General features: G+C 32.6%; 1 protein-coding gene across 1 annotated transcript; it reads left to right on the top strand.

The window, feature by feature from the left end:
• The first annotated feature begins 23,872 nt into the window (after positions 1–23,872).
• Positions 23,873–24,553, top strand: LOC131058285 (uncharacterized mitochondrial protein AtMg00810-like). Its single transcript, XM_057992163.1, has one exon. The coding sequence runs from the start codon at positions 23,873–23,875 to the stop codon at positions 24,551–24,553; it is 681 nt and encodes a 226-aa protein (XP_057848146.1).
• The last annotated feature ends 2,887 nt before the right edge of the window (positions 24,554–27,440 follow it).

Genomic DNA, 27,440 nt, shown 5'->3' with positions numbered 1-27,440 from the left:
CACCGGTAGAACAGAGTAACATTCCACCGGCAGGAGAGTCTTCATCTAACTGAAAAAAATTTCTTTGAGGGTTTGGCAATAAAATGTGAAACATGTTATTATTCCCTCGGTTGATGGTGAGAAGTTGAAATTACTTCTATACCGGCAGATAAGTTAAGTGATTACTTAACCGACAAGCATTAAATGTGGTAGTTGGCAAAATTAACATTATAAATCAGTGTTTTTGGCTCCATTCTACTTCACCGAGCATTCAAACATTCGAAGAGCGTGAAAATTCTGAGCAAAGTAGCAAAGCAATTCAACAATCAATCATTCCTAAGGTAGAGAAAGGTATTTATAATCATGGCATCTTCTTCTGTACCTGAATTCATAGCAAACCCTACTATAGTTGAAGTAATCAAACGCCCTAGGCCCATATTTCAGTTAGTTCCTGAAATAGCTAAGAAGGATTATAATGTTGGTGCATTTTCTCAAATACCTAAAGGAGTAGTTTTTGCAAAAGACCCTAGAATGTACATTCATTGTCACATAGAAGAATTAGGCGATGAGGAAATTATGAACATGTATAAGACTATAATTTGTGATGATTCTGGCAATGTGAAACCTGGACACAAAATTGTCGAAACCCTTGGATTCACTGAAATCCTCAGTATTTCAGAATTCCCTATGGATGTTATAAGGATAGTTCTAAGAAAGGTTCATGGTGAATTTTTTTGGTTGGATTCAATCCACAAAATTACTAAAGAGGCAGTAAAAGTTGTAACAAGTTTACCCTCCACCGGTAACAAACCTGATAAGACAAAGAAGGTCTCAAATGACCTAGTGACTAACCTAACAGGTGCAACATCTGACAAGAGATCTTTAAGAGTGAATGATGTAATCGACATCAATGTTAGATTCATTAGCATGATTTTAGGCTACAAAACAACACATGCAAACAGGTTAAATTCAGTTTATAGTTTATGCATAAAGAGTGCTTATGATATGATCAAGGATAATGCAAAAATAGATGTGTGTGAATGGTTGAAGGATGAATTGATTGATAATCTTGGAAAGATCAAGAAAGACAAAAAGGGGACATTTAGATTTGGTAACCTACTTGTCTATTTAATGTTGCACATAACAAAACAGGTGCCCGGTATTGGCAACAAAAATCTAGGTTTTGACATACCGGTAGGCAAACAACTGTCTGATTTACTGCATGACATGGGTGAAAATAGAGAAAAGAATATAAATGAGTACTTTCAGGCATTAAAGGCCCGGATGAATACTAGAGTCAGACTTTCACAAGCAATTGTAAATAAGTATAAGGATGAAATATGCTTTGTTATTAAGAAGGATGAGATTTGGATGGAGGCAGTTGTCCCATGAACCATTTGGGTTACTGAAATGGGTTATGAAACTGATGACAACATAATTGAAACATATGCAAAATCCCTTCTGGAAGCACCTAAGGAACCAAAAGAAGAGGTATTTGGCAGTGCTGAGACTATTGAGAATCAAATTCAATCAAAAAAAAGAGTAAAGAAGGTAGAAGCAACAGTAAGAAGAGGATCTAGGCAAGCAAAGGCTATCAAAGAAGATGTACTTAAACAAACCGGTATCACTGAAGATGAGTTACAAGCTCAACAGCCAGAAACTCACCTTTCACCTGTAGCAACTTCTTTGAAAAGTGACATGCCAGCTACATTTAAAAGAGTTGTGAGGAAAAGAGAACCTTCACCGGTATCCACACCTTCGCCTAGAAGAACCAAACAAAAACAATAGGTAGTAAGGCCCCCGGCTAAGAAGATAACTCCAAAGAAGAAAAAGTTAGCACCCAAAAAGAAGACTCAACAAAACATTACTCCAATTGACAAACTACTAGATGAAATAACAAAGGATGGACAGTTGAAAAACATCAACAAATTATATGATACATTATCAGTTGATGACAAGGAGAAAGTTGAAAACAGTGTAATTATACACTTGGATATCTATAAGAAATTTTTGATGCAAGTTGTAGATGAATTACCAGTAGAACTGTTTAAGAGACTTGAATCTAGAAGGCAAGCTATTGTAGAGCTTGACAAGAAAATAAAAACTGAGAAACTACTTGTTGTTTATCCTGTTAACTCACCAAAGGAGATAGATGATATGATCTCAGAGGCTAACCGGACAGTATTCTCAACTACACACCGACATGTAGCACTTATGGTTGGTAGAGTAAATGAGGTTGCAGAGGAAACTGCTAATGCATGGGACATATTCCTTGTTAAGAAAGAAAAGCAGGAAGAATATAGAAATCCTAAACCTATCAAAGTATATCAGAAAGATAAGGATAAGGGTAAAGGCAAGGTTGATGGACCTCCGAGCATAAAAATAAAAGACAACTTATCCCCACCGCCTCTGAATACTCCACTGGTAGTTACAACTGAAAATCAATCTGCTAATGAGAGTATGGAGATACCACAAGAGGACACAAATCCAAACTCTGAGGTGTTATACATAGTTGACATTGATAATCAGAAAGTTAACATTGTGGTAGATAAGGACACAACTGGAAAGACAGATATGGCTAGTGAGGCACCGGTAACAGATAACACAGAAGGTAAACCGACAGATGGTAACACAGAACAACAAGCAGAGCAAAAGGCTCCATCATAGCAACAGGTTCACACAGAGTCAGTACCACCGACATCAGCTGAGCAAGACAAACCTTTGCTTAAGGAAATGGAAACATAAACTGACCTACCAGAGGTCACCACAAGCAAGGATATTGCTCCCACCGGCGGGATACAGAGTGTTGGCACTTCAACTGCAGGATTCAAATCAACTAATGTAACAGAAGTTCTTTTGGACTCCTTAAAGAAAATAACATATTGTAGCTCACAAGCATACAAGGCTATAGATGATACAATTCCAATTCTGAAGATGATAGCTCCAAAATGTAATGTAGATAATAAAGATTCTTTGAGTCAACTTGATACTTTGTCTAAGTATATTACTGAAAACACTATGACAGTTCAACAAATATAAGAGGAAGCATTCAAGGAGAGATTAGAGAAAGAAAAACACAAATTCTTTGAGGAAGAAATAAAGAAGTGTACAAGGCAGTTTGACACACTTCTACCTGAATTATGTAGCACATTAAAGGAATTCAAAACTTTGTACAAAGATACTTGTAAGACTAACTTTTTGACAGTTGATATAGACAAGAAGATCAGCAAGATACAGGAGGAAATAAATCAACTAGTTGACAATTTCATTAACTCATTTGATTCACTATCAGTTTTTGAACAGAATAACAAGTTTTGAGGAAGAACTAATAAAGATGGAAAGAGAAAAGGAAAGAATAAAAGGTAAGGCTAAGGATCTTAAATGGAGACTAAGTCCAAAAATGGACTACCTCGCCACCTTAAGGAAAGAAATATCTAATGCCCTGATTCAAGGACAGAAAACATCGGCAGAGCAAATGCAACACCTCACCGGTACAGCACAGAGGACAGAGGCCGCAATAAAAGACAGGAAAATGTTCATTGAGAGTTTGAATCTGGTTTTGGTAGATCTTTTTCAGATTGTAACCAACCGGTTACAAGGTTGAAATAGGAAACTACACTCTATTGACACTTTGACAACCTTTGTCATTGATGCCAAAGGGGGAGTAGCGGTATGAGAAAAATCCAATAACTTAGGGATCATCTACTCAGGGGGAGCACACATTTTTGGTAACAATTTTTGGACATCATTTTTTGGATACACTTCTAAATTTTTCTCATGAGTGTTGCCATCAATGCCAAAGGGGGAGATTGTTGGCAAATGCACACTCCAATGAGACATTGTAGGTGATTGAAGGTTTTGTCATTGATGGCAACCTTACAATCCTATGACACCGGCAAGGCAATCCACCAGCACCAACAAAGATAGATTCTACACCGGCACACAAACCACCGGCACCGACAGTGAAAGGAAGCATACCGGTACAGAAGCCGACAGGAATTTTGTTTGTAATTTATTTTGTTTATTATTGTAAAATCATTGTAAGACGACTTGGCAAATTGTAAAATGACTCATATATATAAGAGATCATTGTAGAACAATTATGTAAGCATGGAGGGATGTAATTAGGCGAAATAAGGTAGACCTATTATGCGAATTATAGGTTAAGCGTTTATGTAAGAAGCAGAGCTATAAACCGGTACTGGATCTGGCATAATAGATGCTATTTTGAAGCAGTACAAGACATTGGATTTATATAATCCATTTCGTAATTCAGTGAGACTTCCCATTTTGTAATTGAGCAGTGAGCTCTTGGCACTTGGCCTTCCTGCATGTGCAGGCCCCTCTTGTAGCAGTATTATTCTCTTATTCGCCAGTAAGTGAATATTGTGGGTCACAAATCCCACCGAGGTTTTTCCCACACCAGGTTTCCTTGTTAAACTACTGTGTTATGGTGTGTTTTTCATGTGGTTGTTGTTATCTTTGTTTACTGCATTATTTCTTGTTTACCGATATACAGTATTAATATGCTTTACATGTTTTAAGTCAAGAAAATATTTTAAACCAGTTAGATACTGATTCACCCCCCCCCCCCCCCCCCCCCCTCTCAGTATATGTGGGAATCCTAACAGCATAATGGGATTCAATTGAAACTCTTTTTCTCAAAATACATTAAATTGACAAAGTTTTATATTAAAATTTAAGCTAGGTTCAACTTATATGGCAATGTCTCGATCAAAATATTTTCAAGTTTAAGAGGTAGCTAAAATGTTTTTACCTAAAACTATCTTTGTGGCATTCCATATATGGGGTCAACAAGAAAAGAGAATCCTTTTAAAAGTGTAGTTTTAAAAATTATTAAAAAATAAACAAAACTTAAAATCTCATCAAAATATGACAATTTTAGAGAACTTGACTTAAAAAATTATTTTAAAAAACATCCATTATAAATTATTATTTTCTCTTTGCACTATATTTAAAATTTTTCTAAGTGAAAAATAAATTAAACTAATTTTTTTTAATTTTTATCTAATTCTTAAAAAAAAAACCCATATTAATAGGAAAACTTGGATCAAATGATGAATCATGTGAGGTCATTTCTAATTTTGTGGTAATCTTATGTGAGTTAGGGATATAAGATTATGTAAAAATGGCTGGCTATATTCGTAAAGGAAGTGAAAAAAATGTAAGATAAACAAAAGTATTGTAAAGATCATCTATCTTGATATATCTAAATACACTTATCTATAAGATGTTATGATCTTTGTGCTAAGAGTTCGGTGTTAAGTTTTATAATGTCATTGTGCAACATGTATACTAAGTTAATACAACAACATTGAATGAGATATGAGAAGCTAATAAATGATCATCAATGTGTAATTTATAATAATTCAAGGAAGAGATGTTAAGAATAAGTATCCATAGATTGAACATGAGATGTGAAGGAATGATCATCACCATGTTCATCATCATGTAGAGATAAATGTAATGCATTAAAAGTAAACGAATATTTGTAGATAGGATTATGATGACATATGAATGATGTGTCACCATGAAGCATAGTAATGTAATGAAGTGAATCGCGTAAGAGAATCCTTACTTAAGGTGCACTCATCTTTTTAATAAATTATAGAACATCATGGAATGTATAGATAACATGCATAGGCATATCTAAGATACGAAGGTAAACATTAATCATCTCAATGAGATGAAAAAAATAACATGTGGTAAAATAAAATATTTAGAAAAATGACATTCAATAACTATCAAATAAAATGTTTGTGTATCAAAAATAGATGTCATGAAAAAGGAATGATAAGAACATGACATCATCCAATATTTAAGTGCACAAATTAATCAAGGAACAAGCCCTATGTTATAATTATAATATAATGATAAATATAAATAAAATCAAACAATTAATATATTTTTAAATATATAATTTTATTTTATTCTAAAAACATATTTTTGTTCATATTATATAAATAAACATATGCAATATATAATAATAAATTTATAATCATAATATAAATTTTGTATAAACTAAATATATAATTCTAATTGGTTTTAAAATTACATTTAACAATTTGTAATACATAAAATATATAATAAATATAATTATAATATAATAATATCATTGAAGAGTATCCCATAAAGTCAAAAATTGTATGGCTCCACATTCCAATTTTCAGAATTACAAAGAATTTTTTCCACATAAATCTTATCCACATCTATAGATTGTATGTATTTTCTCTAGCTCAATTGTGTTGTGGAAGCAGAAGCATAAACCCAAAAAATTAAATATTGTAGCATGTTGCAAATAAATAATGAAGAGAATGAAATGGAATAACAAAATAACACACAAGAAGGTGCCTTGACAAAAGACTAAGGAAACATCCATAGGGCAAGGTAGCGAGAGAAAACAAATGCAATCCTCATAGCTACCATAATTGCTTTTGCAATTTTAGAATTCACAATTGCTCTTGCAATTTATAATAGCAATACAATTTCTATTGCAATTTACAATTCTAAAACTACTCTTACAATCTATAATTCTCAACCTCCTCACTTTGCCTTCAAGACAAGAACAATATATAGATAACAATCACCACTAAACATAGAAAAACACCTATTTTATAATTTTTAAAGAAATAAAGAATGAGCTAGAGGGATAGCTTGATTGGATAGAGCTTCCAGTGGTAAAGAACAAAGTCTATTGATTGGATTGAGATTTAGGTCATAATTAAAACTGGCCTAGCTCTATGGCATTTCTTGCAGCAATGCGAAAGTCTACAATAATCTGTGGCCGCAAGACAACATTGACAATCTTTCCTATGTGCTTGGGAGAGGTGGAGATTCAGATGCTTGCATGCATGCTTCTAGTATTGTATGGTTGCATCCGACGACCAACAAACAATGATGAGAATTTTATGACATTCAAGTAGGGTGGGTGATTTAAGTTTTACCTTAAACATGGTCCCAATTGAAAAATACATTTTCTACCTTCAATTGGCAACCTTTACCACTAAGAAAACCATACGATTTTGGGGTAGTAGACCTTTTTTAATTGGATAAAAGAGAATAAATTTACACAGACATCAACACAAAAAATATATAAAATCTTCTCACAAGCAGTAAAAGTCAGTTACGTTTGTAGACTTAACTAATGTGGTTGGTAGGAGGGAAGTTCAATGTTTTTTAGGGCAGTCTAAAAGAAAGAAAGAAAGAAAGAAAGAAAGAAAGAAAGAAAGAAAGAAAGAAAGAAAGAAAGAAAGAAAGAAAGAAAGAAAGAAAGAAAGAAAGAAAGAAAGAAAGAAAGATTCAGGCAGCAGTCTTTTACGGAAACAAGACATCCCATAAGGCACCTAACTATGCTACAAACAAGGCATACATATCTTACCCCCTATGAGATTTGAACTTATGACCTCTCTTTCAAAGGCACAAATTCTCCACTACTAGGGCAACTCAGGATGAAACATTTCTTCAAATCATTTATCTATGTAATATATAATTGAAAGTCTCAAAATAGAAATTATATTTAAATATATTATTTCAAATATATTTTATTATAAAAAATTATTATTATTATTATAATATTTCAAAGGAAGTTATTTGTCATTACATGAAACATGTTCACTATTAATTATTCTTTTGATTTATGGTTAAACTCTTAATTTGAATATTAGCTTCAAGATCATGTGTAAAAAAAGGAGTCATTATGTGATAGCTACATGTGTGTGTGTGTGCGCGCGCGCACGCATGCGTGCGCGCACGTGTGTGTGAAAGATAAAACACTTCAACCAAATGAACAATTCTTAATTACAATTGATATTTAAAATAAATATGAAATTTAAATAAATAAAATAACGTATTTAGAAAGATTAATGGAAGGAATTGATGTTGAAGACATTGGTAATTGACTTGATACTATGTGAGAAATTTAGGATATTTTTAGGTAAACATCTCTAAATTTGTGAAATGTATTTTATTCTACTTCTGATTTGTACTTATGAGATTGATCTCTCCACATACAAAAGAAATCTACATCATGGTATCAAATTTGAGTCTACAAAAGTGAGCTAATGGGGAGTGAGCTAATTATTGTAGATTCACTTCATTTTGTTGTGCATGTGTCTACATACGCTAGTTGGAAACTTTTTGACTAACAATAATTTTTTCCTTAGTCAAGCCCTAGACAAACCAATTACCAAAATTTGAACAATGATTGAGGACAATAATCAAGCATGTAGAGAATTATAAGATGATCTATATTGAAAATGTAATTAAGTTCCTTAATGATGTTTCTATGATGATGTGCAAGAGGATTAGGGCATGCAACATCTAAGTGTGATTTCAAAATGTCATAAAAATGCCCTCACATACAAATTGGCATACAAATGAACCAATGCTTGATATGCTAGCACACAATGACTAGTAAGAGGAAATTAACAAAGTGCACAGTCCAAATTTAAAAGTTTGAAGGTCAATGCAACTACAAAAATAAACTCAATCTATATCACACTTGCAATTTTGATCTACGGTGGGAAATAGGATATTTATTGATCAAAACCATCGTCTAGGTAGGGATAAGTGATGGTGGTATCAAGATAGGATGATCTCATTATCTTAACTCAAGTAAGAATATGACACGTATACTTGCTATGTATAAAAGAATTCTAATAAAATTCATCTCAAAACATATTCGAAAAGGGTATGGGCATGCATTTTGACTACTATATTTTTCTTCACTTTGATGTGTATGCAAACTACTTTGATGGTGTGTGTCAAAATAAAATAAATATTCAACTTATAAATTAAATCATTTTCAAACATCTAAGGATGTCTATATGGTTAATCACTTGTGAATTCTCCTCACAGTGTGAACTTCATTAAAAACCTACAAAATGTAAATAATAAAGCATATAATGAGTACATTTATCACACATTTAAAATAATGGCTAGCTGCAACATGCTTGAAAACTATAAAAGTAAAGAGAATATGGGTAAGAGATTCCATCTAACTAAATAGTTTCTTTCCCGATTCTTTATCTTGAGTACCCTATCCTCCATAATTTTAACCATATCATTACTCACTTTTAGATGTCTACACCAAACCACCTTGATGTGTTGTCAAAGTTGTTTTAGCCCCACAAAGCAAAGAATAAACAATATGGCTCATGACACCATTTCATTGAATGCTAGTAATGCATTTTGCAATATTGCATTTATTATTGGCATGGTCAAATGGTGATGAGATAATCAAAATTAAGAGAGGTCAATGTGGAGGTACCCTATATCCATCTATAGGTTTAGAAAAAATATTTATAGGTGCCAAAAATTCTAAGAACTACATTATTATAATTTGACATGTTTTCCTCTTAAGGCTTTTACTATCTTTTGAATAATGTAGCCTACAAGGATTGGGAGACTTAGGGAATGAAAAAATTCCTTTAATAGTATTCATATACCACCTTGATTAGTTGATTAAATTGGTTTACTCCTATAATGCATGGAACATAAAATATGTTTCTTTCCATGTTTACATTGTTCTCAATTAATGAATTTTGCAAGAATGCATTTGTTCTTTGCATGGTTAAGCACCAACAAGTTGACTATAATTGAGAGAGATCGATGTGGAGGAACCCCATATTCACTTTTAGGTCTAGATAAAAAAATCATAAGTACCATGAAGCTTGAAAATAACTCTTCCATATCCACCTAGATCTCAACCCTTCTCTTACCATATACCCTTCCACAAAATATCCAAATTTATTTGTAAGAATCCCTTAAATTTATTACAACTAAAAAAAACTATCTAACCAACTATCCTCCAGAATTTGATTACTCCTCTACAATCTGTAAAAAAACTCTTTAAAAAACTCTTTAGCTAAAAGAATTTCAAATTTACTATTATTATTTTACACAAGGAAAACTTTAGGTACCCAAATTATAGAGGACAATAATTTTGAATCCTTGTCTTCAAAATATTTTTCTTTCATCATATCCACCAAATCTTTGTTGTCCTTCATAAATCCCCATCTTACTTTTGCAATCAATGTTTTATTTATCATTTAAATTTTCCTAAGCGCTCCTCTTGCCTTAGGTTTACAAATTGTGTCCTAATGGACTAGATCCATCATTTAGTCTCCTCCATTCTAGTCCAAAGGATTTTTTGAAATTACTCTATTTCATTTCCCATGTACTTTTAGAATGTTTAATATAGAGATAAACTAGATAGAAATGTTGCGAAGGGAAAACTTCAAAATTTGAAATGTATTGGCTTGACTAAGAAGATCTTACCATTCCAACTAACTATTTTTTTTAATTTGTTACACCACCACATTCCATAATAAGGTATTCATTTTCTAAATAATGATAAGAGAGAAACCTAAACATGTGTTAGATTATATATTAATAGTGCATTTCAAAGTTCCAACTACCCGATGTTATAGAAAATTAGGACAACATGAAGGAATATAGAGAACTCTTACCATAATTTATTTCCTATCAAAAAATAACATTATATTCTATTAATAAATTATTTCATATAGAAACTTATTACAAAGATGAATTACTAAAATAATTGTTTCATAGATAAACCACTAATGAGAAGAATTCCATGAAGAAGCTAGTTTGAATCCAGTAAGTGAATGGGAATAAAATAACATAGAGATATTCCTACTTGAAACATAAGACAATATGATGAATAAATTGGGGAAAATAGGAACCTCTTGTTTGATCCCTTTATTTCTCTAAAAAAACCTTTACAATGATCATTTATAAGAACAAAAAATAGATATGCATATGTATATATTATCATGAATATGTGTGTGTGTATGTATATACATACATATATATACATACATATATATACATACATATATATACATATCCATACATATAGATATATACATATACATATACATGCAAATACATATATATTATTTATTATATATAAAAATATACAAGACTAAATATATAGAGTATTTATATAAAAATGAAAGAAAAGTAAAGTTTTTAAATTAGAAACTATATTTTACTAGCATCACATGATTTTTAACTAGAGTTGGGAAACAAGAGCAAAGGAAAACTTTGGAAAACTCAATGCATCAAACTCCCAAAGGGATTCAATTATATTGCATTCCCAAAAGAGAGAAAGAATAGATGGTAGAGACATTATCTTTGGCATATAAACGTTGGCGCTATTCAACGTTGGTGCTATTCTTAGAAAAATATACACAACAATTTGAAGGAAAATCATGCAAATTATAGGGGAGCTCGACTAGTAGATTTAGCAATGGTATTTGGGTATTTTTACCAACAGATACCCTTGGAGTGCAAAGGTATTTTTGGGCACCATTATGGACAGCAATTTGGACTCTCATTCCTCATCAATTTGGGCATTCTCACAAAAAAATCATGAGCATTTACTCTTCTATATTTGAATAAGTACATCCTTCTTGATGAATTCTTGCAATATTGCATGTAAATTGAATGAATATGTGATATGTACTGATGATTTCTAGATATTTATTTTGTTGTATATTATGGTTATGATCTTATTCATACACACATACACACATAATTAAATAAAGTCTTAAATCTAAAACCCTAATGATCCATTTGGAACACAAAGCAAAAGCTTGGTGTTGAGTAGACATGACCCCAAGATCATGTAGGAGATAATAATACTTCAAGTCCACTTGACAAAAAGCCTCTATCATTTTTTAGAAGAGGCCCAAATAAAATCTTTGAGGATCTTTTCAATCTTTATATAAGAGCCTTTAAAATGGACCCAACAAAAAGAATAATAAGTATGATTAGCTGCTATAAAGTTAGAACATTTTTGAATTTTTAATGCTTGAGATATGGATGTAGTAACCCAAAATGATAACTTCTTGATTCTAGATAAAATAATTTATCAAAGAACGGTTAGAGTAACTTGAAAACTGGAAGCAAAACCCAAGAACTTAAATATTTCTCCATGCCCAATAGTCATAAGAGAGTTTCATAGAAATTATTGCATATATAAAATTATTTTTTGTCTATTGAATACTACAACCCACTAATTTACACAATATTCCAAGTAATGAAGAGCTTATTTAATGTTGCTTTTCCTCTTCCAAAAGAGTGGTAAAGAAATTTTCAACAAAATAACCACTCACTAACTAAAATATGGAATTCGGTAAGGAGATACCTTTGACCCATTATTAAGAAATGAAACTAGCCAAAAGGTGTACAAAATATTCTATAATTTATGAACATGGAGGGAAAGAGAGCTAAAAGAAAACCCTAGTGAATAGAACTAAAAAGGCAAAGGCATTTCATTGATGAACATTAAACATAAGACATGTTGAAGCATTACTAAAAAGTATAAAAACTAATTGAATAATACAAGGACCAAATCCTAAAGTTTGAAGCACGACAAGGATAAAAGGTAATTTGATGCAGTCATAAGCTTCAGTGAAGTCTATTTCAAGAAAAATATCTTGTTGATGAGATCTTTGAGCCCATTCCATACCTTCCCATGATTTTATAATATTATCCAAAATATATCTATAGACTTAAAATATGTACTTTGTTCATGACACACAATTAAATGAAGAAGATAGTGTATCTTCAACAAAAAAATCCTAGACTAAGATCTTGTAAGGGACATTAAGTAGTGTGATCAACTTGTAATTATAGGTATCTTCAAGATAACCAAACTTGGATATGAATTCAATATTTTTTTTGTTAGTTACAAATTCATATAAATAATTGGAATTCAAAAGGAATCAAGATAAAATTTATGAAGGTCCTCACCAACACAATCCCACAAGTTCTTGTAAAATTCATATGGAAAAACATCACAAATAAGAACTTTGTCATTAGTTATAGTGTTTACTTCATAATGAGTAAAAATGGAGATTAATTTATTACAAAACTCGCTAAGCAGAAGAGATTTAATAAAGAACAACCTCGAGGCACTTAGCAATGTCCTATTTTCTAATCAAAGTTCATGCATATTAGGTTTGTACTTGTATCTTACATGTTTCCACCTTCTATGTGTTTCCCCTATTTGAGTATGCTTTTATTCCAACTCTATTCTTCCCATCTTCATGTCAAATTTTCAAAATTCTCCACCATATCTTGTCTTTCCTTTGTCACCCACCTTACTATTATATTCATTGAACTTCTCCATCATATCATGCCCATTGCTCAACCACTAACACCTCATCTTTAATTTGAGTCTTATGTTATGATTGACCCCTAATCCATGTATTTCTACCCATGTTACAGTTTCTATATGAACTTCCCAACACGTATCATATTATTTATAGTAGTCTATTTATTGACACCATTATTTTCAAAAGAATATTTCCAACCCATGATCACTATTTAATGTCTAAGATGTAGTTGTGCATGGTGGTCAACCTATTTATGAAGGACATTAAGAGTGAATATTTTCATTTAGGATCATCATCTCCAATAACCAAATTCCTTTTAAAATCTATTTTGAGCACTTGTGTTCACACATGTGAAAATGACATAAACACTAACCCTAATCATAACCATATTCCTAACCATAATCCTAACCCTGACCCTAACCCTAACTATGACGTAAATCCTGACCCTACCCATGATTTAAATCCTAACCATAACTTATACGTAACCCTAACCCTAGCCCTACCTTGAACCATAATCCTAACCCTAACCCTTAATATATTAGGCATTTATCTCTCTCTCTCTCTCTCTCTCTCTCTCTCTCTCTCTCTCTCTCTCTCTCTCTCTCTCTCTCTCTCTCTCTCTCCTCTCTCTCTCTCTCTCTCTCTCACACACACACACACACACATAAATTCACACTCCTTGTTTCTCCCTCCCTATCCCTATCCCTAAATGTCTATCAAACTATCTCTATCTTTCTATCATTTACCTCTCTATTAGTTGTCTCTATCACCTTCTTTCCCTCTCTATCTCCCTATCACACCCTTTCTATTTATATCTCATTATCTCTACCTCTCTCTTATTTACTCTATCTCTCTACTTTTCTATACTTCCTTCTCATTCCTCTGTCTATATCTTTCTATCCCTATCTCTCTACCTCGTATCTCCCTATCTCCCCATAACCCTCTCTGTCTCTTTATATCTCCTTTTATTTATATCACTCCATCTCTCCCTCTTTTCTATTTAGATATCTCTCTATATCTTTTTAAAATAGTGTTATTTTTCATCTATTTGTATCTCCTTACCCATCTCTCTCTCTATAAGTATAGATGCATAGTTGATTTGAAGCTATCACTTCATTATTAAGAACCTTGTTGCATAAACTATATCATTTGCTAAATGGCATACCGGTTGACCGTATACATTGCACAAATGTAAGCAAAAATTATACCAAAATTTTCCTTAATTGACCTTCCACACTTCTTTGTCGTACCCATTGCACACCAAAGTGCAATTGCTAGTAATATTATATTTAAGCGTAATTTATCTATGAAATATATACCTATTTTAAATTCAAGTAATTATATATTCTTTGATTGTTATTCACAACATTGTAATATTCAATAAAATTTCATAATAATTATAAAAAAAAATGATCTTAAAATCTTACAAAGAATTTTAATTATTAAGATTTAAAAAAATTAAATTATTTTACCAAGTCAATTGTTAAAGTGTAATTTTTATTTTGAATTCCTATTGCAAATTTTAGATACATATGTTACTAAACCAATTCATATATTTTATACTTTCATTCTTTTTGTCAATGGCCATACTTTTTAGAATGTGAAAGGATGATCTAACATTAATGATATTAGATTTTCACAATCCATATTATTGTCTACAATTTCTTCTGGATTCAATTGTGTGATATTTTTTGCATCAACATTTTGAAACACATTCTGTGAGCCATCATAGGATGAAAGAGTGTAATAGGAAAGATATGAAGCTTTTCAATGAGCCTACTTATTTACATATTTGTGTCTATCTTGTTGTTTAATATAGTGGCAAATAAAGCTTGTTTTGCGTAATTATTATATTAATTGTAGATTTGATGTTGAGTTTGAAAATTGTTTCAAGACATTAAGTCCATATACAAAAAGTTTCAAACATTCTAATTTCACATTGCAATTATCACCTTTTTATGTCAGTCTACACTTCCCAAAAAAAATTATCATGAAAAAAAATTGTGAATGGAAAACAGTGAGAAGAGGCAGAGAAAAACCATAAATGGAAAAAGTGAAAAGATTGAAATAATGAAAAATCGGTAGAAAGGATTCAATAGCTATAGATGTTGCAATAGTCTTGCACGTGTGTCTATGAATATGCATCGTCAATTATAAAAGTCAGTAGATGCATTTTATATAAAAACACCTTCGATGTAAAAATGAGATAATTATTATTTTGTAAAGTTTAAACGAGCTATGAAATTGCTAATAGTTATTTAAATTTCATCTAAATTATGTTTTAAGTGGAGTGAAGTTATAATGGTTTATCATAAAGATTAAACCTTAAAAAAAGTTATCAAATATTTGTAATGAGTTTCTAATGATAATATGTTGTCATTTATTCCTAGGTCATGTATAATGTATATGATGTTGGTATGAGAAATTGTGTCTTGTTTAATATTGTGTATTTGTTGTCACCCTCTTTATTTACTCAAATAATGTATTATTGATGTATTAGGTATTTTGTCAAATTAAAAAAAAAAAAGTTATCATTAGATAACTTGTCACAAATTTTTAGTGATAATATGTTGTCACTCATTTCTAAGTCAAAAAGAATGTATATAACGTTGGCATGAAAAAATGTGTCTTGTCTAATATTGTATATTTGTTGTCACCTTGTTTCATGACAAATAATATATGTTGAAAAGGCTTTTAAAACTTTATTTCCAACATCCACTAAATTTTGTCGGAGCGGTTGCAAGACACCACTTACAAGCTTTCCTATGTGCGGGGGAGATTCAGACGTCTTGCATGCATGCTTCTAGTATAGTATAGTATGGTTGCGTCCGGCCACCAAAAAACAGTCATGAGAATTTTATGACATTCAAGAAGGGTGGGTGATCTAAGATCATATGTTAAAAAATGAGTCATTATGTTATAGTGACATGTGTGTGTGTGAAAGATAAAACACTTCAACCAAATGAACATTTCTTAATTATAGATGATATTTAAAATAAATATGAAATTTAATTAAATAAAACAAGGTATTTAGTTAGATTAATGGAAGGAAATTGTTGAAGATATTGATTATTGACTTGTTATTATGTGACAAATTTAGGATATTTTAGATGAACATCTCTAAATTTGTGAGATGTATTTTATTCTACTTCTAAATTAAAATTATGGGATTGATCTTTCCACATAAAAAAGTAATCTATATCATCTAATCAAATTTGAGTCTACAAAAGTGAACTAATAGGGAGTGAACTAATTATTATATATTCACTTCATCTTGTTGTGCACGTGTCTAAAGAGAAGCAATGTGTACATATGCTAGTACAAAAAATTTTGACTATCAATAATTTTCTCCTTCGTCAAGTCCTGGACAAACCAATTAACAAATTTTAAACAATGATTGAGGATAATAAACAAGCATCTAGGGAATTCTACGATGATCTATATTGAAAATGTAATTAAATTCCTCAATGATGTTGCTATGATGATGTGTAAGAGGATTAGGGCATGCAATATCTAGGTGTGATTTCAAAATGTCATAAAAAAATGCCCTCACATACAAATTGGCATACATATCAATACAATGTGTGATATGTTAGCACACAATGACCAGTAAGAGGGAATTAACAAAGTGCACAGTCCAAATTTAAAAGTTTGAAGGTCAATGCAACTACAAAAATCTCCTCAATTTATATCACACTTGCAATTTTGATCTAGGGTGTGAAATAGGATATTTATTGATCAAAACCATTTTATAGGTAGGGATAAGTGATGGTGGCGCCAAGATAGGATGATGTCATGATCTTAACTCAAGTAAGAATATGACACTTGTATAGTTTCTATGTATAAAATGAATTGTAATCAAATTCATCTCAAAACATATAGGAAAAGGGCATGGGCATGCATCTTGACCGCTATATTTTTCTTCACTTTGATGTGTATGCAAATTACTTTGATGATGTGTTTCAAAATAAAATAAATATTCAACTTATAAATTAAATAATTTGTAAACATCTAAGGATGTCTATATGGTTGATCACTTGTGAATTCTCCTCACAGTGAGAACTTCATTAAAAACCTACAAAATGTACAAATAAAGCATATAATGAGTACATTTATCACACATTTAAAATAATGACTACCTGCAACATGCTTGAAAACTATCTTCAAAAACTATAAAAGTAAAGAGAAGAAGGGTAAGATATTTCATCTAACTAAATAGTTTATTTCCCTATTCTTTATCTTGAGTACCCTATCCTCCATAATTTTAACCATATCATTACTCAGTTTAGATGTCTCCACTAAACCACCTTGATGTGTTGGCATTGTTGTTTTAGCTCCACAAGGCAAATAATAAGCAATATGGCTCATGGCACCATTACATTGAGTGCGCCTAATGCATTTTGCAATATTGGATTTATTATTGGCATGGTCAAATGGTGATGAGTTGATCAAAATTGAGAGAGGTCAATGTGGAGATGCCCCATATTCATCTATAGGTCTAGAAAAAATATTAACAGGTGCCAAAAATTTTAAGAACTACTTGATTATAATTTGACATTTTTTTCTCTTAAGGCTTTTAAGAGACTGTCTTTTGAATAATTTAGCCTACAAGGATTGCCAAATTTAGGGAATGAAAAAATTCCTTTAATAGTACATTCATCCACCACCTCAATGAGTTGTCACAATTGATTTAGTCTCATAATACATGGAACATAAAATATGTTTCTTTCTATTTGTACATTTCTCTCAACAAATGAATTTTGCAAGAATGCATTTGTTTTTTGCATGGTCAACCACTAACAAGTTGACTATAATTGAGAGAGATCAATGTGGAGGAACCCCAAATCCACTTGTAAGTCTAGATAAAAAAATTCATAGGTACCATGAAGTTTGAAAACAACTCTTCAATATCTACCTGAATCTCAACCTTTCTCTTACCATATGCCCTTCCTCAAAATATCCAAATTTATTTGTAAGAATCCCTTGAAGTTTGTACAACTAAAGAAACTATCTAACCAACTATCCTCCAAAATTTGATTACTCTTTTACAATCTCTAACAAACCCCTTTAGCTAAAAGAATTATATCACACAAGGGAACCTTTAGGTACCCTAATTATAGTAGAGAATAATTTTTAATCCTGGTCTTGAAAATATTTTTCTTCCATTATATCCACCAAATCTTTATTGTCCTTCATAAATCCCCATCTTACTTTTGCAATCAATGTTTTATTTATCTTTTAAAATTTCCTAAGCTTGAGCCCTCCACTTGCCTTAGGTTTACAAATTGTATCACAATGGACTAAGTCCATCATTTATTTTCCTCGATTTTGGTCCAAAGGATTTTTTTGAAACTACTCTATTTCATTTTCTATGTACTTCTAGAAAGTTTAATAGAGAGATAAAGTAGATAGGAATGTTGCGAAAGGGAGACTTTAAAATTTGAAATGTATTGACTTGACTAAGAAGATTACTATTCCAACTAACTATTTTTTTTTAAAATTCTTTCCACCACCACCACATCCAAAATAAGGTATCCATTTTATAAATAATAAGAGGGAAACCTAAACATGTGTTTTTTATATTAAAAGCAGCCAAAACAAGGGGGCTAATCCAAGTACAGAAAAAGAAAAACAGTGGCAAGCCAACTATCAGCAAAGCAACAACAAATTCACGACGCCCTAAACTTATCATGTGTTAGATAACATATTAATATTGCATTTCAAAGTTCCAACTACTTGACGTTATAGAAAATTAGTGTTTAATGAAGAAATATAGAAAATTCTTATCATAATTTATTTGGTATCTAAAAATAATATCATCTTCCATTAATAAATTATTCCACATAAAAACTTATTAAAAAGATGTTTTATTAAAAATAATACATTTCATATATAAACTACTAATGAGAAGAAGAAGTTGATGAAGAAGCTAGCTTGAATCCAATAAGTGAATGAGAAGAAATTAACATAAAGATATTATTACTTGAAACTTAAGACAATATAATGAATAAAGAGGGAAAAATAGGAACCCCTTGCTTCAGCCCTTTATTGCTTGAAAAACCTTTTATGATGATAATTTATAAGAACAAAGAACATAAACATAGTAACACACAATTGAATCATTTGCAACTTCTTACCCTTAAACCCATTTTTCCCAAAAAAAAAAAAGAGGAACTCCCTAGAAACCCTATCATAAGGTTGAGAAATGTAAATCTTAAAAATCATACACTTCTTACTCTTCTCCAAAAAAGTGTAGAACCTCAATAGTCAAAATGATAACATCAAGTATTTGATAGCCAAGAAGAAATGGGTTTTTTTTTGTTTTTTTAGATCTCAAAATAGATAAGAAAGGTTAAATTTTAATTACTAGAAGATTGGAGAGAATATTGTAAACTATGTAGAAAGAATAATCATAAGGTAATCAAACATACATTTGACTTCCATCTCTTACTTGCCTCTTCTTCCAAAGAAGCTTTAGAAGAAAGTCTCTGAATTCCATCATTTTTTCTTATTTAAAGAATATATTGATGAAAAACTCTCTTTCCATCCCCATTACCAACCATATCTTATATGTATTAGCAATCTAAATGTGTTGGAATGGTAATAATGTCACTTTGTTTTATTTTTAAAAACACGTTCACAAGTTTACTAAGAAAATAGATATGAATACATTGAAATTATTTTGATTGGCTTATGTGAGATGCAACGAAATAATATTCACAAGAGGATTCTGAAATGTAGAGGATTTTGACTATTGTTTATGTCAATCCTCCATTCACTAGCATATTGTAGAGATAGGGTAGTAATGTTTATCTTGTTTCTTTTGCACTGATCTCGCTTTTGTTTTTCCTGGATTCAAAATGTACATTGCATTGATATCATGTTGAAAATAAAAGATTATACAAAATGTTAAAAACTAGAACATAAAAGAACGTAATAACTGTTAAAAAATAAACTGTGATTATATAGTAATAATACATTATATAATAATTATAATATTAAGTTATTCAAAATTTGCAATATACTCGGAAAATACATGCAAAATATTGCATTTTCATATAGATTCCTCAACACTATTTTAAGAAAGGCGAACTCCAAATTAATTAAACATTTTAACAAGACCACCAAATCACTATAATGATTTTATTGAAAAACATAAACCTTAATTTTGTAGAAAAAAAACACATTCAATATTTGAGGAAATTGATAATCTGTGTGTCCAACAACAGGATCAGAAGTATAAAATGCTTCTATATTATATTTATTGAGAGGCATGTTCAACTCGAATCTTCTTGGCAAATCTGGATTTGCCAGGAAAAATTACCCATAAACCACTAAATCTGCTTTGTCAATAGAAATAGCTTTGCTCCCATCATCCCAATCGTAACCCCCTGCAGCAAAAAATGTTCCCTTGAATGCTTTCTTGAGCAAAAAAAGGCTCTGACCACTCACAATCTCCCTCTCTGCATTAACAATCCTGGGCTCAACTAAATGCAAATATAAAATGTTATATCTATATATGTATATATTATCATGAATATATATATATGAAAAAAGTAAAGTTTATATATATAAAACTTTGGAAAATTCAATGCATCAAACTCTCAAACCAAAAGAGGGCAAGAATAGATGTTAGTGACATAAGCTTTGGTAATAAACACAGTGCTATTCCTAGAAAAATATACACAACAATTTTAATGAAAATCTGTTGCGATTTGGATTGATTCTTTCCCCATTTCTCTTGTGATTCTTTCCTATCTTGTAGATGATTATTTCCTATCCTATAGATAATATTGTTGTATGCTTGATTATAGGATCTAGATGCTTGATTATGGGATCTGGCGCTTGATTGTAGGATCTAGAGTGTTGAACCATCTGTATATGTACCTGTAGACGCATTGTAATACAGATGAATGAAAAAACTATTCTTCTCAATTTCTGATTTCAAGTTGGTATCAGAGCTTCGAAGCTTGAATCATTTGTACCCTTCATTGAACCATGGCCGATGCAGATTTGGAAACATCTGGGACCAAATCTGCTCCCATTATTATTCAATCTGAAGGTTCATCGTTCAAGGCAGGGATTGTACTCGATGAAACAAACTATGATTTGTGGTCTCAAATCATGGAGATGCATATTGTTGAGAAGGAGAAACTCTCTTTCATTCGTGGTAATTCACAGCCACCAACTGAGAAGGATGATAAGTATGAGAAGTGGTATGCAGACAATCAAAAGGTCAAGAGATGGTTGTTGATGTCTATGTCCCCAGAAATTATGAAGCGATACATTCGCTTACCCACCACTCGAGATATTTGGAAAGCTCTTTCTAAAGCTTTTTATGATGGAGCGGATGAATTGCAGGTGTCTGTCTTGAATCAGAGGGCTTTCTCTGCCAAACAGAATGGCAGAACGATGTTGAATCTTACCAAAAATCAGTTCAGCGGCAAAGGGTGCATATTTTTCTTGCTGGATTAGATGGTGAATTCGAACAAGTTCGTGGTGAAATTTTGAGAAAGGATCCTATTCCCGAATTAGAAGCATGTTATGTATTGGTCTGTCGTGAATCTGTTCGATGCGCAACGATGATTGAAGAACCAGAAAAGACTGAAGCTTCATCCATGGTGACTCAATACCGATCTAATCAGAACCGGCCTTCTCAAGGCCAGCCTAAAACCACTAATGGTGTTGATAAATCCACCTACAAATGCACCCATTGCAATCAAATTGGTCATACCAAAAGTCACTGCTTTGAACTTGCGGGGTATCCAGAATGGTGGGATCATAGCCGCGATTCACGAAAGAGGAATTCCAAGAAGACCTCCAGTGTTGCGGTTGTTGAAACAAAGACAACGGATGATGTTGCTGGACAACTCTCGGCATTAGCAGCAGCGACAGGTAATGGTGGTAAGGTTTTAAATATGTCTACACTTGTTTCTAATAGTGCAAAAAGCCATCGTGTTTTGTTTCCATTAACTTTGAATAAAAGTCCAGTTCCTTTTATGATCATACATTCTGATGTTTCGGGTCTGTCCAAAGTCACTACCTTGGGTGGATCACGTTGGTTTGTTACTTTTATTGACGATTGTACCAGGATGACTTGGGTAAGCTTGATGAAGTCTAAAGGTGAAGTGAACTTGTTATTTAAAAAAAATTATAACATGGTTCACACTCAGTACAATACACAGGTTCAGGTTCTCCGTAGTGACAATGGAGGCGAATATTTGAGCTCTGAACTTCAGCAGTATCCGAAAGCACACAGAACTATTCATCAAACTACTTGTTCCAATACACCTCAACAGAATGGGGTGGCCGAGAGGAAAAATCGTCACTTGTTGGAGGTTGTATGTGCTTCATTGATAGAAGCCCATATGTCGTTGTTCTATTGGGGAGAAGCACTTACCTCGGCAGCATATTTGATCAACCGGGTACCCTCCAGCACTATTGATTTCCAGACACCCTCCCAAGCTCTCGCTGAGGCGATTGTTGCTCCAGTCATCCCAAATTTACCTTCTCACATCTTTGGTTGTGTAGCATTCGTTCACCTCCATAAGCATCAGCACAACAAGTTATCTCCTCGAGCGCTGTGATGTGTCTTTCTAGGATATGCCGCTTATCAAAAGGGGTATTGATGCTATCATCCTCTAACCCAACAAATGTTTATTACATTGGATGTAGTTTTTCATGAAGACTCGATGTGTTTTTCCGCTGAGCCTGAACTTCAGGGGGAGTACCAGAAGGAAATTCAGACTCTAGACTATGATGATGAACTCTCTGAAGATGTGGATGTTCACATCTCTGAAGATGTGGGTAACTTGGACATCTCTGAAGAAGGGGAACTCCCTAAACCTGTCAATCAGGAAGTGAGCGAACTGGATGTGGATAACTTGGACATCTCTGAAGAAGGGGAACTCTCTAAACCTATTAAACAAGAAGTGGGGGAATTGGATGAAAGTAGTGATGAACACCCAGAAATTGAAGTTGTGGCTCCACCTCAATCCGAGTCCATCACACCGCAAGCAACTGATACACAAAACCAATCGCTTGCTAAGAATTTTCCTGAACCATCTAGAAAATAGCTACCACGGCGTCTCACCAGAGGTATCCCTAAACCCACATATGAACCCGAACTTTGTACTAAAGTTAAATATCCCATGAGTCATTATGTGTCTAACCATCGTTTGTCAAAATCAAATCAGTCATTTGTAAATCAATTATCTTCTGTATCTATTCCTAACGATGTGCAGGAAGCCTTAGCTAACCTAAGGTGGAAAGCCACTATGAGTGAGGAGATGAAATCATTGTAGGAAAATAAAACCTGGGAACTTGTTGACCGTCCACCAGGAGAGAAACTAGTTGGATGTCGGTGGGTTTATACTGTGAATTACAAAGCAGATGGTACAATTGAACGCTTTAAGGCGAGACTGGTGGCAAAAGGGTACACCCAAACCTATGGGATCAATTATACAGAGACATTTGCACCTGTAGCTAAAATCAACACAGTACGAGTCTTGTTGTCTCTAGCTGCGAACTTGAGTTGGTCATTAAAACAATTTGATGTGAAAAACACTTTTTTACATGGAGAGTTGTCCGAAGAAGTCTACATGGAACTCCCACCTAGATGCATGATACCAAAAATACATAGTCAAAAGGTGTGAAGATTACAGAAATCACTGTATGGGTTGAAACAATCTCCGAGGGCGTGGTTCGGAAGATTCACAAAGTCTATGAGAGCCTTTGGTTACCGTCAGAGCAATTCAGACCATACTTTATTCTTGAAGAAACAGCAGGGTAAGATCACTGCACTTATTGTGTATGTGGATGACATGGTGGTTATAGGAAATGATACTGAAGAAAGGAAGGCTCTACAGGGTTATTTGTCCAGCGAATTCGAAATGAAAGACCTCAGCCCCTTGAAATATTTCCTTGGGATCGAAGTGTCTCGATCTGATAAAGGGATCTTTCTATCTCAAAGAAAGTATGCCTTAGACTTGTTACGGGAAACTGGTATGTCAGCATGTCAACCAACTGATACACCAGTGGAAGAAGGATTGAAGTTATCTATTGAGTCTAATCAGGTGCCAGTTGATAAAGGGAGATACCAGAGACTCGTAGGAAGACTGATGTACTTAGCACACACAAGGTCAAACCTTGCCTATGCATTAAGTATTGTTAGCCAGTTTATGCATAATCCTGGAGAGCAACATATGAATGCAGTTCTGCACATTTTGAGGTATCTGAAGTCTGCTCTTGGAAAAGGAATTTTATTCACTAAAAATGAGGATTATCAAAGTGTGGATGCATATACTGATGCTGACTGGGCTAGAGCAGTAGATGACAGGCATTCTACTTCAGGTTATTTCACCTTTGTAGGAGGTAATCTCATTACATGGAGAAGCAAAAAATAGAATGTTGCTGCACAATCAAGTGCGGAGGCTGAGTTTAGAGGTATGGCACTTGGAGTATGTAAGGCGTTGTGGCTAAGACTTCTTCTACGAGATTTGGGTTGTCTGCCTAGGCAGCCAATTCAGCTATATTGTGACAATAAAGCAACCTGTGATATTGCTCATAATCCGGTTCAACATGATCGTACAAAGCATGTGGAGGTAGACAGATTCTTCATTAAGGAGAAGTTGGATGAGAAGATTGTGGAGTTGCCTCATATTCGATCAGAGGATTAGTTGGCCGATATTCTCACCAAAGCAATTTCAAGTCGAGTGTTCTCGAAGTTTTTGGGCAAGTTGGGCATGTGTGATATCTATGCACCAACTTGAGGGGGAGTGTTGTGATTTGGATTGATTCTTTCCCCGTTTCTCTTGTGATTCTTTCCTATCTTGTAGATGATTCTTTCCTATCCTATAGATAATGTTGTTGTATGCTTGATTATAGGACCTGGATGCTTGATTATAGGATATGGCGCTTGATTGTAGGATCTAGAGTGTTGAACCATCTGTATATGTACCTGTAGACGCATTGTAATACAAATGAATGAAAAAACTATTCTTCTCAATTTCTAATTTCAAGTAAATCGTGCAGATTCCGGGGGAGATTGAATGGTAAATTTAGCAATGGTATTTGAGGATTTTTACTAGTAGAGACACTTGAAGTGCAAAAGTATTTTTGGGCACCATTATTGATAGCATATGGGGTCTCATTCCTCGTCAACTTGGGCATTCTCACAACAAATCGTGAGCATTTGCTCTTCTATATTTCAATAAGTACAACCTTCTTCATGAATTCTTGCAATATTGCATCCAAATTGAATGAATATGTGATATTTACTAATGATTTCTAGATTTTGATTTTGTTCTCTATGAAGGTTATGATCTTATTCATACACGCATGTACACATATTTTTTGGGAAGAGGTCCACAGAAGATCTTTTCAATCTTTAGATAAGAACCTTTAAAATGGACCCAACAAGAATAATATTAAGTATGATTAGCTGCTATAAACTTAGAATAATTTTAAAATTTTAATGTTAGAAATATGGATGTAGTAACCTAGTATGCTAAATTCTTGATTTTAGATAAAATAATTTGTCAAAGAGCAGCTGGAGTAGATTGAAAATTGAAAGGAATACCCAAGAACCTAAATTATCTCCATGCCCAATACTCATAAGAGTTGAGCTAGAGAGGCTTTGATAGCAATGATTGCACATATAAATTATTTTTTTGTCTATTGAATGCTAGAATCCGCCGATTTACACAAAATTCCAAGTAATGAAGAGCTTGTTTAAATTTTGTTTTTTACTTCCAAAAGAGAGAAAGAAATTGTCAACAAAATGACCGCTCACTAACTAAAGTGTGGAATTTGGTAAGGAGATACCTTTGATCAATCATTAAGAAATAAAACTAGCCAAAAGGTGTACAAAATATTCTATAATTTGAGAACATATAGGGAAAGAGAGCTAAAGTAAAACCCTAGCGAATATAACTAAAAAGGTGAAAGGCATTGCATTGATGAACATTGAACATAAGACATGTTGAAGCATTACCAAAAAGTATACAAAGTAATTGAAGAATACAAGGACCAAATCCTAAGTTTGAAGAATAGGATAAAAGGTAATTTGAAGAATAGAAGCTTTAGTGAAGTCTATTTCAAGTAAAATAGCTTGTTGATGAGATCTATGAGACCATTTCATACCTTCTCATGATGCTATAATATTATCCAGAATATATGTATAGACTTAATATATCTATTTTGTTCATGACACACAATTTAAAGAATAAGATGGTGTATCTTCAACCAAAAAGCCTTGACTATGATCTTGTAAGAGACATTAAGTAGTGTGATCCACTTGTAATTATAGGTATCTTCAAGATAAACAAAACTTGGATATGAATTCAATATTTTCTTTGTCAGTTACAAATTTTCATAAATAATTGGAATGAAAGGCATCGAGATAAAATTTATGAAGGTCCTCACCAACACAATCCCAAAGGTTCTTGTACAATTTATATGGAAAACCATCACAACTAAGAAATTTGTCATTAGTTATAGTGTTTACTTCATAGATAGTAAAAATGGAGATGAATTTATCACAAAACTCACTAAGAAGAAGAGAGTTGATAAAGAACAACCTTGAGGCACTTGACAATGTCCTATTTTATAATCAATCTAAGTTTGCATGTATATTAGGTTTGTACTTGTGTCTTACATGTTTCCAACTTCTATGTGTTTTCCCTTTTTTACTATGTTTTTCTTCCAACTCCACTCTTCCCTTCTTCATGTCAATTTTTCAAACTTCTCCATCATATCACATCTTTCATTTGTCACCCACCTTACTATTGTATTCATTCAACTTCTCAATCATGTCATTCCTATTGCTCAACCACTACACCTCATCGTTTATTTGAGTCTTATGTTATGATTGATCCCCAATCCTTGTATTTCTACCTATGTTTCAATTTCCATATGAACTTCCCAACATGTATCATATTATTTCTAGTAGTCTATTCTTTGCACCATTATTTTCAAACGAATATTTCCAACCCATGATCGCTATTTAATGTTTAAGATGTGGGTGTGCATGGTGGTCAACCTATTTATGAAGGATACAAAAGAGTGAATATTTTCATCTAAGATCATCATCTCCACTTAACCAAATTCCTTTTAAAGTCTATTTTGAGCACTTGTGTTCACGCATGTGAATCTAAGGAAAACCTACAAATTTATAAAAAATTAGAGGATGAAATCCCTTTGATTGCTAAGTTTGCAAGATGCACCTCTTTGGTTGGAAAATCTCACATAAAGGTTACATTGAAGCTTCATATTGTTTATGGGTTCAACCAT

The sequence above is a fragment of the Cryptomeria japonica genome, chromosome 3 (assembly GCF_030272615.1).
Source record: "Cryptomeria japonica chromosome 3, Sugi_1.0, whole genome shotgun sequence".
In the NCBI taxonomy this organism is placed as follows: Eukaryota; Viridiplantae; Streptophyta; class Pinopsida; order Cupressales; family Cupressaceae; genus Cryptomeria; species Cryptomeria japonica.
The sequence above is the reverse complement of the archived record's forward strand: the minus strand, read 5'-3'. Positions and strand labels throughout refer to the sequence as shown.